General features: G+C 51.2%; 1 protein-coding gene across 1 annotated transcript in view; it reads right to left on the reverse strand.

Annotated features, from left to right (window-relative positions):
- Positions 1-9,140: 9,140 nt before the first annotated feature.
- Positions 9,141-12,994, reverse strand: part of ube2z (ubiquitin-conjugating enzyme E2Z) — an 11,835-nt gene continuing 7,981 nt past the window's right edge. Inside the window, exon 7 of the mRNA XM_079253576.1 lies at positions 9,141-9,681. Coding sequence (XP_079109702.1) covers positions 9,499-9,681 — 183 coding nt within the window. The 3' untranslated portion in view covers positions 9,141-9,498. The remainder of the gene's footprint in view (positions 9,682-12,994) is intronic.

The following is a 12,994-nucleotide window of genomic DNA, read 5'->3' on the forward strand; positions in this document are numbered from 1 at the left end:
AGATGTATAGGAACAGTGGGGCGTTCCAGCGTCGGTAGAACAGATGTATAGGAAAAGCGGGGCGTTCTGTGTTGGTAGAACAGATGTATAGGAACAGCGGGGCGTTCCAGCGTCGGTAGAACAGATGTATGGGAACAGCGGGGCGTTCCAGCGTCGGTAGAACAGATGTATGGGAACAGCGGGGCGTTCCAGCGTCGCTAGAACAGATGTATAAGAAAAGCGGGGCGTTCTGTGTTGGTAGAACAGATGTATGGGAACAGCGGGGCGTTCCAGCGTCGGTAGAACAGATGTATGGGAACAGCGGGGCGTTCCAGCGTCGGTAGAACAGATGTATCGGAACAGCGGGGCGTTCCAGCGTCGGTAGAACAGATGTATAGGAACAGCGGGGCGTTCTGTGTTGGTAGAACAGATGTATAGGAACAGCGGGGCGTTCTGTGTTGGTAGAACAGATGTATAGGAACAGCGGGGCGTTCTGTGTTGGTAGAACAGATGTATAGGAACAGCGGGGCGTTCTGTGTTGGTAGAACAGATGTATAGGAACAGCGGGGCGTTCTGTGTTGGTAGAACAGATGTATGGGAACAGTGGGGCGTTCCAGCGTCGGTAGAACAGATGTATGGGAACAGCGGGGCGTTCCAGCGTCGGTAGAACAGATGTATAGGAACAGCGGGGCGTTCTGTGTTGGTAGAACAGATGTATAGGAACAGCGGGGCGTTCTGTGTTGGTAGAACAGATGTATAGGAACAGCGGGGCGTTCTGTGTTGGTAGAACAGATGTATAGGAACAGCGGGGCGTTCTGTGTTGGTAGAACAGATGTATAGGAACAGCGGGGCGTTCTGTGTTGGTAGAACAGATGTATAGGAACAGCGGGGCGTTCTGTGTTGGTAGAACAGATTTATGGGAACAGCGGGGCGTTCCAGCGTCGGTAGAACAGATGTATAGGAACAGGGGGGCGTTCCAGCGTCGGTAGAACAGATGTATAGGAACAGCGGGGCGTTCCAGCGTCGGTAGAACAGATGTATAGGAACAGCGGGGCGTTCCAGCGTCGGTAGAACAGATGTATAGGAAAAGCGGGGCGTTCTGTGTTGGTAGAACAGATGTATAGGAACAGCGGGGCGTTCCAGCGTCGGTAGAACAGATGTATGGGAACAGTGGGGCGTTCCACCGTCGGTAGAACAGATGTATGGGAACAGTGGGGCGTTCCACCGTCGGTAGAACAGATGTATGGGAACAGCGGGGCGTTCCAGCGTCGGTAGAACAGATGTATGGGAACAGCGGGGCGTTCTGTGTTGGTAGGACAGATGTATGGGAACAGCGGGGCGTTCTGCGTTGGTAGAACAGATGTATGGGAACAGCGGGGCGTTCCAGCGTCGGTGGAACAGATGTATGGGAACAGCGGGGCGTTCCAGCGTCGGTAGAACAGATGTATGGGAACAGCGGGGCGTTCCAGCGTCGGTAGAACAGATGTATGGGAACAGTGGGGCGTTCCAGCGTCGGTAGAACAGATGTATGGGAACAGCGGGGCGTTCCAGCGTCGGTAGAACAGATGTATGGGAACAGCGGGGCGTTCCAGCGTCGGTAGAACAGATGTATGGGAACAGCGGGGCGTTCCAGTGTCGGCAGAACAGATGTATGGGAACAGCGGAGCGTCGGTAGAACAGATGTATAGGCACAGCGGGGCGTTCTGTGTTGGTAGAACAGATGTATAGGAACAGCGGGGCGTTCTGTGTTGGTAGAACAGATGTATAGGAACAGCGGGGCGTTCTGTGTTGGTAGAACAGATGTATAGGAACAGCGGGGCGTTCTGTGTTGGTAGAACAGATGTATGGGAACAGTGGGGCGTTCCAGCGTCGGTAGAACAGATGTATGGGAACAGCGGGGCGTTCCAGCGTCGGTAGAACAGATGTATAGGAACAGCGGGGCGTTCCAGCGTCGGTAGAACAGATGTATAGGAACAGCGGGGCGTTCTGTGTTGGTAGAACAGATGTATAGGAACAGCGGGGCGTTCTGTGTTGGTAGAACAGATGTATAGGAACAGCGGGGCGTTCTGTGTTGGTAGAACAGATGTATAGGAACAGCGGGGCGTTCTGTGTTGGTAGAACAGATTTATGGGAACAGCGGGGCGTTCCAGCGTCGGTAGAACAGATGTATAGGAACAGGGGGGCGTTCCAGCGTCGGTAGAACAGATGTATAGGAACAGCGGGGCGTTCCAGCGTCGGTAGAACAGATGTATAGGAACAGCGGGGCGTTCTGTGTTGGTAGAACAGATGTATAGGAACAGCGGGGCGTTCCAGCGTCGGTAGAACAGATGTATGGGAACAGTGGGGCGTTCCACCGTCGGTAGAACAGATGTATGGGAACAGCGGAGCGTTCCAGCGTCGGTAGAACAGATGTATAGGAACAGTGGGGCGTTCCAGTGTCGGTAGAACAGATGTATAGGAACAGCGGGGCGTTCCAGCGTCGGTAGAACAGATGTATAGGAACAGCGGGGCGTTCCAGCGTCGGTAGAACAGATGTATGGGAACAGTGGGGCGTTCCAGCGTCGGTAGAACAGATGTATGGGAACAGTGGGGCGTTCCAGCGTCGGTAGAACAGATGTATGGGAACAGCGGGGCGTTCCAGCGTCGGTAGAACAGATGTATAGGAACAGCGGGGCGTTCTGTGTTGGTAGAACAGATGTATAGGAACAGTGGGGCGTTCCAGTGTCGGTAGAACAGATGTATAGGAACAGCGGGGCGTTCTGTGTTGGTAGAACAGATGTATGGGAACAGCGGGGCGTTCCAGCGTCGGTAGAACAGATGTATGGGAACAGCGGGCGTTCCAGCGTCGGTAGAACAGATGTATGGGAACAGCGGGGCGTTCCAGCGTCGGTAGAACAGATGTATGGGAACAGCGGGGCGTTCCAGCGTCGGTAGAACAGATGTATAGGAACAGCGGGGCGTTCTGTGTTGGTAGAACAGATGTATAGGAACAGCGGGGCGTTCCAGCGTCGGTAGAACAGATGTATGGGAACAGCGGGGCGTCGGTAGAACAGATGTATGGGAACAGCGGGGCGTCGGTAGAACAGATGTATAGGAACAGCGTGGCGTCGGTAGAACAGATGTATGGGAACAGCGGGGCGTTCTGTGTTGGTAGAACAGATGTATAGGAACAGCGGGGCGTTCTGTGTTGGTAGAACAGATGTATAGGAACAGCGGGGCGTCGGTAGAACAGATGTATGGGAACAGCGGGGCGTTCTGTGTTGGTAGAACAGATGTATAGGAACAGCGGGGCGTTCCAGCGTCGGTAGAACAGATGTATGGGAACAGCGGGGCGTTCTGTGTTGGTAGAACAGATGTATGGGAACAGCGGGGCGTTCTGTGTTGGTAGAACAGATGTATAGGAACAGCGGGGCGTTCTGTGTTGGTAGAACAGATGTATAGGAACAGCGGGGCGTCGGTAGAACAGATGTATGGGAACAGCGGGGCGTTCTGTGTTGGTAGAACAGATGTATAGGAACAGCGGGGCGTTCCAGCGTCGGTAGAACAGATGTATGGGAACAGCGGGGCGTTCTGTGTTGGTAGAACAGATGTATGGGAACAGCGGGGCGTTCTGTGTTGGTAGAACAGATTTATGGGAACAGCGGGGCGTTCTGTGTTGGTAGAACAGATTTATGGGAACAGCGGGGCGTTCTGTGTTGGTAGAACAGATTTATGGGAACAGCGGGGCGTTCTGTGTTGGTAGAACAGATTTATGGGAACAGCGGGGCGTTCTGTGTTGGTAGAACAGATTTATGGGAACAGCGGGGCGTTCTGTGTTGGTAGAACAGATTTATGGGAACAGCGGGGCGTTCTGTGTTGGTAGAACAGATTTATGGGAACAGCGGGGCGTTCTGAGTTGGTAGAACAGATTTATGGGAACAGCGGGGCGTTCTGTGTTGGTAGAACAGATGTATGGGAACAGCGGGGCGTTCTGTGTTGGTAGAACAGATTTATGGGAACAGCGGGGCGTTCTGTGTTGGTAGAACAGATTTATGGGAACAGCGGGGCGTTCTGTGTTGGTAGAACAGATGTATGGGAACAGCGGGGCGTTCTGTGTTGGTAGAACAGATGTATGGGAACAGCGGGGCGTTCTGTGTTGGTAGAACAGATTTATGGGAACAGCGGGGCGTTCTGTGTTGGTAGAACAGATTTATGGGAACAGCGGGGCGTTCTGTGTTGGTAGAACAGATTTATGGGAACAGCGGGGCGTTCTGTGTTGGTAGAACAGATTTATGGGAACAGCGGGGCGTTCTGTGTTGGTAGAACAGATGTATGGGAACAGCGGGGCGTTCTGAGTTGGTAGAACAGATTTATGGGAACAGCGGGGCGTTCTGTGTTGGTAGAACAGATGTATGGGAACAGCGGGGCGTTCTGAGTTGGTAGAACAGATGTATGGGAACAGCGGGGCGTTCCAGCGTCGGTAGAACAGATGTATAGGAACAGCGGGGCGTTCTGAGTTGGTAGAACAGATGTATGGGAACAGCGGGGCGTTCTGTGTTGGTACAACAGATGTATAGGAACAGCGGGGCGTTCCAGCGTCGGTAGAACAGATGTATAGGAACAGCGGGGCGTTCTGAGTTGGTAGAACAGATGTATGGGAACAGCGGGGCGTTCTGTGTTGGTAGAACGTGTGTTATAGTGGTGTTGTGAATGATCCGTGGTAGATTCCTACATTCCTCTCTTCTAACACAGAGCAGAGCAAGCTGTAGTGTCTGACCTTTCTCCAAATATTTTGTCATCCTAATCTCTCCAGACTCGGCTGATTTATGTCCACATCAGTTTTTTCCCTTCATTTCTCTCTCAGCTGGAGTTTGTGTGAATGTTTACCGTAGTGTTTTACCGCTCCAACATCCAGCTGCAGTAAAGCCTGCGATGTCCTTTTCACTGTGGCACAAGCAGGGACCCACTCCCCCATATCACATAAGCTGGTAGGTGATGGTACAGTAATCCTCAGCTCCATTTTATCTGTTTACTTTTTGTTTTCAGCTGGTGTGTGTGTGTGTGTGTGTGTTGTGACATCGTGTACAACGATGCTGGTTTCAGACCAACGTCATTCTGCAGAGAGAAGTGTGATGTAAGAGTGGGTCTGCTCGAGGTTTCTAACTAAAAGCGGATTAATACTCAACGTTTAGGCGATGTAGTTGTTTGAGGATCAACGCTCAGTATTTTTCATCCCTTCAGTGTTTTTGTGAGAATGCAACCTGATCTAGTCTATCAGACTCGTTAACCCATTGACCTGAAATGTTTACACAGCTGGATGGACTCAGGGACTTCACGGCAAACCATTTCTTAAAGAGACGATAATCATCTGAACAAGAATTCTTCCATCAGTTAGCAGACGAGTGGCCAGTTTGTTGCTGGCTGGTTTTTACCCAATTAATACATGAAAATCTTTTTCTTCTTTTTAATTTGAGTTTTGCTCTTAGATTCCTGTGTGGTGATAAATGACCGTGCTGGTAAAAACAAATCCTCTGAGGTAATATCTGATGTGGAAAAGTCTTGGCAAAACAACCTCATTATATATATATATATATATATATATATATATATATATGTGTATATATATATATATATATATATATGTGTATATATATGTGTATGTATATACATATATACATACATACACAGTGAGGCAAAAGGGACTGAACAGTCTCTGATCATGGGATGGTCTGAAATGTTCATCTTAGCTTCATGTCCGCTGTGAGAAACATGATCTAAAAAAGATCATGTTGTATGATTTTTAAATAATGTATATGTACTGTATGTTTCTGTTGCAGATAAGTATCTGAACACCTGAGAAAATCAATGTTAATATTTGTTACAGTAGCCTTTGTTTGCAGTAACAGAGGTCAAACTTTTCTGTAGTTTTTCACCTGGTTTACACACTGCAGGAAGGATTATGGCATTTTCTGCTCCTCCTGTTCCTCCTTGCACAAAGAAGGAGGTAGCGGTCCTGCTGCTGGGTTGTTGCCCTCCCACGGCCTCCTCCACGTCTCCTGATGTACTGGCCTGTCTCCTGGTAGCGCCTCCATGCTCTGGACACTACGCTGACAGCCACAGCAAACCTTCTTGCCACAGCTGACATTGATGTGCTGAGAAGTGGTCTGTGGTCTCCACCTGCAGAACCACTCCTTTATTGGGTGTGTCTTGCCAGTTGCCTGTAATTTCCACCTGTTGTCTGTTCCATTTGCACAACAGCAGGTGGAACTGATTGTCAATCAGTGTTGCTTCCTAAGTGGACAGTTCCATTCCACAGCAGTGTGGATGACTTGGAGTTACATCATGTTGTTTAGGTGTTTGTTGTTTGTGTGTGTTTACTTTTTTGAGCAGTGTGTATAATATATGGAAAGTTCAAGTCTCTTCTGGTTTCTGGCTGACACTGATGGAAATTTGATGAGATATGATGGTTTTCAGCAGATCTAACGGAGAATAATGTGTAAACTGCTTGATGGGTTGAAATTCTGCAGGCTGTTAAAGAACAACACTGACAGTGTTGGAAAGACCAACCAGGTCAGACTACAACTGACCTTCGGCTGCTGTGGGTACAAAAGGGGGAAAGCTCATGCTGGAACCACATCGTCGCCAGACAACCTGCGGAGCATCCTTGAAAGGATGATCTATGAGGGTGGGGGGCAGTAGACCTCCAAATAGCAACTTTGGGGGGAAATTCTGGGCTTCTCCAATGAGATCGGAGCATCAGGGGAAATCTTAACATGGAACCAGATTTTAAAAAATGTTTAGAAAACTCATCAATGTGATGACGTTCTTTCCAACCTGGTAAATGTTCTGCAGAACAACCTGGAACTCTGGATACGGGTAGTTTAGTTTAACAGAATCATATGAGCTGATGACTGCGTCGCCGTTCACACCGATTATTTCTGAGAAATGAAGAAATCCAGCAGATGAATGATCTGGACCACCGGGTCAGGCTGACAAGCAGCTGCTGACTGAAAAACTGCCTGTCAATCCCAATAACTCTGAAAAGAAAGACGAGCCAATCAGGAGCGACGAGTTTATTTACCAGAACTTTTGTACAGTACAAACACAAAGGCCTGGTCGTGACCCGGTTTAACTAATCCAGGCTTTAACCACAGAGAGGATCATCTCACCACTGCAGGAAGCCTGACAGTCAACATTTTGGCAATCGGATAAGAAAATCAGTAACCTGCTTCGTCCTGCAGCAGACAGACTTCCTGCCACTGAAACGCCAGAGACGGAGGAGAGCAGGGAGAAAACCAGAACACCAAAAAGCTTCGACTAGACAGAGATGTTGGTTTGTTGAAGCTGCTGAACACAAACACAGACTACAGGTTAGTTTAGTGGAACCAGGACCTGGACTGGTGGAGATGGTTTGGAATGGTTCAGGCTAAATGCGTTAGCAGGAGGAGGGTAAAGCAGGGCTGGGCGACGTGCTGATGACTGACGTCACTGAAGTTTTGGCTTTTATTTTGAAATTTCCTCTAAAACACTAAATGTTGGATGAAACGTGACCGTCCACATGAAGACACCAGTAGGATGCAGCTCTGCTAAATGGAACTTCATTCACAAACTTTATTTAGAACCGAACACCGACACTCGTAAACGTTTAATCATTTCTCCAACCGTTCTTTCGTTCTATTACTTTCTCTAATTACTAGATATCTGATTTATTTTTTCATTTATGTTGACATGTAATGTCACGTCACGTCCCTCGCGCACACACAGGTCAGCTACCCTCCACCGATGCTTGTTGCCGTGCCAACCAGCTAGAGACAGAAGTGGAAAAAACAACCTAACGGGGAGAACACTGCCCTCCGCTGAGCTGTCCCATTTCCTTCCAGATCGCTAAAAGTTTGTTGGAATCCACGTTCGAGCAGGACACACACTCAGAAAACACTCCAGAGTGTGTGTCCTGCTCGCGGGCAACAACAGAAGTCCGTGGTAAATGTCTGCTTCAGCAAGAGGATGGGGCTCAGGTGGGGAAGTTGTCCTGCTCCGGTGTACTTCCCGTCCACTGGGAGACTTCCCTTTCCTCAGCGTCAGCGTCCTTCCTGAGGCTAATTACTGCTTTAAACGGCTTCTTACATTCTGGCTCCATGCTGGAAACCTGGCTAGCTGCATACGCCATGAGTCTACGCAGCTGAAACAGGAGTCTTCTGGAATCGGCGCAGCGAGCTGGGACAGAATCCACGCTACAAAAGAAATCACACAATCTGTGGCAATTTCTACTTCCTGTTTGCGACATTGTAGTTATTCTGCGAGAATCGTGCGCAGCTTCGGGGTACAATCCAGCCTGTGCGCTACATCGCCCAGCCCTAGGTTAGCCCGATCTTCACCGGACCCGCTTCCTCTCAGATGGGTTGTTTACTCACCAAACACAAAACTCTTTTTATGGCAAAGTCGGTTCCAGATTGTTTCTAACGCCGTATGAATCCTCCACCTATCAGCCAATCCCTGCGTTCCTCAGACGGGGTCTGCTTCCCCTGTCGGAGTCGGAACGCTGCCAGGAACGGGGACATTCCCACTGGAAGGTAGATCTTCAGAACCAGAATGTGGACCAATGACAGCAGTAAAACCAGATCTGAGTGTTTCTCTTCTCCGTTCAGACTGCATACGGTGCAGACTGACGCCCGACCACGTCGTGGTCCGAGCCCAACGTCCGCTGGCGGAGAGCAGGAGAAAGACGTCTGCAGGTTGGGAGTCAATAATCACAGGAAGCAACAACCAAACAGCAGCTTACAGACATGTCACGCCACACAACGATGATGATGACGGGTTTCAGTTCGAGGACCGGTAGAAAAGGAGGCTGGAGAATCTCCTGGAGCAGCTTCCGTCAGAAGTACTGGTCACTTACCACGACTTGTAGCAGCCAATGACTTTATCAAACTTATTTTAATGAGCAAACTCCACAAAAACTGATCAAATAAATCTCGATTTCTGCATTTCTACATTATCTGCTGCAGTTTTTACATTTTCACACAATATTTTTCATGCTGGCCGATAATCAACCAATGGCAAACCGACTTCTTACACTACTGGTTCAATAATGTTATCGTGTGATTGGTTGCTACAGGACTTCAGGTCTAATCCAGAGGGGACTGGGTCTGTCCTCTCATCCAGAAATCATCCCGATAAGACCCCCAACATCGCCCCCCCCCCGCTGCAGCTGATGTGGATGATGACGACGATGTCCCTTCATCCTGCCCGACATGGCCGATCGTCCTCAGAGACACCAAACAGCTGGTCTCCCCGTGGGAAACAGTCTGGATGAGAGACCACCTGGTGTCTGAGGAATCCTGTTTCTGCTCGGCCACAAAGTCCAACGAATCAAACTGACCAGTAAGTGTAAAGTGATAGATGGTGGAAGGAGAGCGCCACCACCCCGTCTTCGTCTCCTAAACCTCCCAGAAGGCTGGACCTGCTGCAGCTGGACTCTCTCCTGTTACGTCCAGAGAAAACAAGAGAAGAAGAAAGCGTCTGAGCCCGCCTCCTCCCGTCCGGTCAGGGCTGAGAGCTGCCGTGGCTGTCGGGGTCCGTCCCAGACGAGCTGGTGTCCGAGTCGGACTCGTCGTCGTCGTGCTCCTCCTCTGCCAGGCTCTTCTCCCGGATTCTCCGGTGAGTGGCAGCGAGGCGAGCCAGAAGGCCCTGGTAGTCGAAGCGACCTCGCTTCTCCCCAAACGGGTCCTGGAAGAGGAAACATCAGCAGTGATGGAGGGAAAACCAGAGAGGACAAGTCCACACGCACCCCAGTTCCTCCAACAAACAGCACAGTCAGCAGTTTCCTCCGGCTTTTATAGAAAACTCCCGTCTAGATCGGCTATCAGGCCGATGGGATCAGATAATCATGGCTCCCGTTACTGGGAAAGGACCAGTCTGGGACATACACCGCCACCAGTAGAACCACAGAAAGGCTCTGATGGAGGCTCGCTTCTGCACCGATGAGACGAGTTTAAGCCAGCTCAGACATGTAGGACTGGTCGTCTCATGTCCCCTCCCCAGTCACGCTGCAGACTTTCCTGGGAATGTCTCTTTCCGTTAGCTCGCCAACGTTCCCAGCGGCACGTAGACGGGACGAAGGACGGGGAGGTCAAGTGGCAGGACACACCGTCTCAGATGCAGCTTGTCCACACCTTCATTTCAGGTGTGGACTGGACGTGCGACACAGCAGTCTCCATGCAGAGAAACACATTGCTGCCACCATCTGGTGGAAAGCTGTACTGCAAGTCGTCTCATGCACGACGGCAACGCCTCCTCTGACTGACGCAGCACACACGTGCACGGCTGTCAAGTCTCCCGTTTCGGTTGGGAAACACCGTATCTTCCCGACGTCCTGCCGTACTTTGATATGGGGAGAAAACGAGGAGATAACCCCCCCCCGGGAACGGCCAGCGAGCGACGCCTCTCCTGCCCCCACCACCAGCGTCTGGGCGGTTGACGGAGAACTTCCCGTGTTTTTAAAGCCAGAACTTGACAGGTACACACGTGCAAACCTGAAACATTTCTGTGTAATAAAATATTATTGTTATAAATATTCATTTTCAAGGTTTAATGGCTTCAACCAGCTGGATTAACACCTCCCTGCTGAGCTCCGGGTGGGAGACACACACACACACACACCTCCTATCCAAGACAAAGTCGTGCCCCCCCCCCCCACCAGCAGCATGTTCTGGAAGCACCAGCTGACTGAAGTATCCAGGAGAGGAAGGTGTTAGCTTCGGACAAACTGCAGTTAAACGTCCTCAGAACGACTAGAAGTCTATTGTTATTCAGGCCAGATGTTGTCCGACCAAACATCTGGTCAGGGTGCAGACGGCAGCTGGCCTGGTTTGCTGTATGAGCGCAGCGTGCATGTCTGCATGCCCCCCCACACCAACGCTTGTCTCCTGCCGGACTGCATCGACAGGCAGCGTTCTGAATGAGAATAAAACATCTGGACTGATTATTCACACCAAACTAAAACACATCCGAGCGCATTGTCTGCGTTTAGACGTCAGCGAGGACCGGCACACACACGTTTACACGCTGCAGCATCAGCAGGGATGGAGTCAGCTGCTGGTTAACCCGTTTCCTGTCGGCCCGGTTGGTCAGCGCGCTCAGACTGCCGTCCTCAGCGGCGGATGTGGGTGGTCTCAGATTTGTGCGCCTCTTGTTGCACAGCTGCAGCAGGGCGGGACTGTCGAGTGTGTTGGCAGGAAGTCAGAGAGCGCCGTCATCCTCCTGCAGCCGATGTGCAGAACTCCTTCCTCCCGGAGACGGAGCGACGTTCCGATGCAGCGGCGCTTTGTGTCGCCACAGCTCTCCGTGGTTTCTTTTAATAAACTGATCAACAACAAAGCATGCTGGGAGCTACGCCGACCTGACAGGCTATGTTCTCACCCCGCCACCTCTGATTTAAACACACACACACACATTTCACTTCCTGTTAAATTTGACTAAAAACTTCTCTATAGTTACATTTTCTGGCATGTTGATGCTTTGATGACGTTTACATGTAAAAAATAATCCATCAGGTTCAAACCCGACAATCAAAACAAAAACATTGAAACTATTTTCCCAGTAAAACCAACAGTTGCACTGGTTTCCACTGGGAACGTGTGAAGACCAGGAGGCATGTGATTAAATTAGCTTCTGATAATCTGGAATATTGGTGCCAGATGCTCGTCCTCCAGGGCCTCCTGGGCCTCCAGGGCCTCCTGGGCCTCCTGGGCCTCCTGGGCCTCCTGGGCCTCCTGGGCCTCCTGGGCCTCCTGGGCCTCCAGGGCCTCCTGGGCCTCCTGGGCCTCCTGGGCCTCCAGGGCCTCCTGGGCCTCCTGGGCCTCCTGGGCCTCCTGGGCCTCCTGGGCCTCCTGGGCCTCCTGGGCCTCCTGGGCCTCCAGGGCCTCCAGGGCCTCCTGGGCCTCCTGGGCCTCCTGGGCCTCCAGGGCCTCCAGGGCCTCCTGGGCCTCCTGGGCCTCCTGGGCCTCCTGGGCCTCCTGGGCCTCCTGGGCCTCCTGGGCCTCCTGGGCCTCCAGGGCCTCCTGGGCCTCCTGGGCCTCCTGGGCCTCCTGGGCCTCCTGGGCCTCCTGGGCCTCCTGGGCCTCCATCCTGCAGGCTTTGTGTTGTTTGCCTGCTCCAACACGCCTAATTCAAGCCAGATGGATCCACAGCTTCTTATCAGCGTTAATTTCTGTCAGGTTTGTTGGAGCAGAGAAACAAGGAAAACCTGCCAGCCCTCCAGGACGGCAGTTAGAAACCCGTGATCTGGGAGGTGCACGCGGATCTTCAGCTGAGCTGATCGGCTCAACTGGTTCCAACCAGCTTCGTTTCCCGTCCTCATCCGCTCCAGCCAGGTTCTCATAAACCCAAACTGGTTTATAGTTTAGGAAAACCTGCAGATCCATCACATCTTGATCCAGTCTTCCATCCGGAGCTGCACGCGGCGACGGTGGGAAGAAAAAACCTCCAACAGAACCGGATCAGGGAGGACGGGGATCTGCCTGGACTGGTTCAGGTGGACAGGACTCCACAGGTGGGGGATTTTCGGGGAACTGAGGGTCGACGGCGGCTGCAGGTGCCTCGTTGTTGTTGTACACGTTGTGCATGTGCACGCACCTGGTAGGCTGAGCTCACAATCTTTCCATTCTCACCCATTTCTCTTAGTCAAGCCGTCTCCATAAACCCACCAGATCCTTTTCTGTGTTACGGACCTTCCAGTACGAAAACTGTGCAATGAAGTCCAGATGTTCTGGTTTCAGGTGTGTGGGAACCAGTAAACATGGCCGACGCTGTGCTTACTGGGTAATTACATCACTTCTGAGCCTCACTGCCTTGTTTATTACAAACTATTCTCATGTCCTGGAAAAAAACCATCTACATTACCTCAGACAGATATGTCAGAAGCAGCGAACACTAGCAGCAGGACATTACGGCAGGCTTGGCTTTATGTTGGGGGGGTCTACCCCCATGTTCACCTGTGTTGCTTAACATGAGGAAGACTCATCCTGACAGTGTCTACCTT

This window comes from Telmatherina bonti (genome assembly GCF_933228915.1).
Source record: "Telmatherina bonti genome assembly, chromosome: 14".
NCBI lineage: Eukaryota > Metazoa > Chordata > Actinopteri > Atheriniformes > Telmatherinidae > Telmatherina > Telmatherina bonti.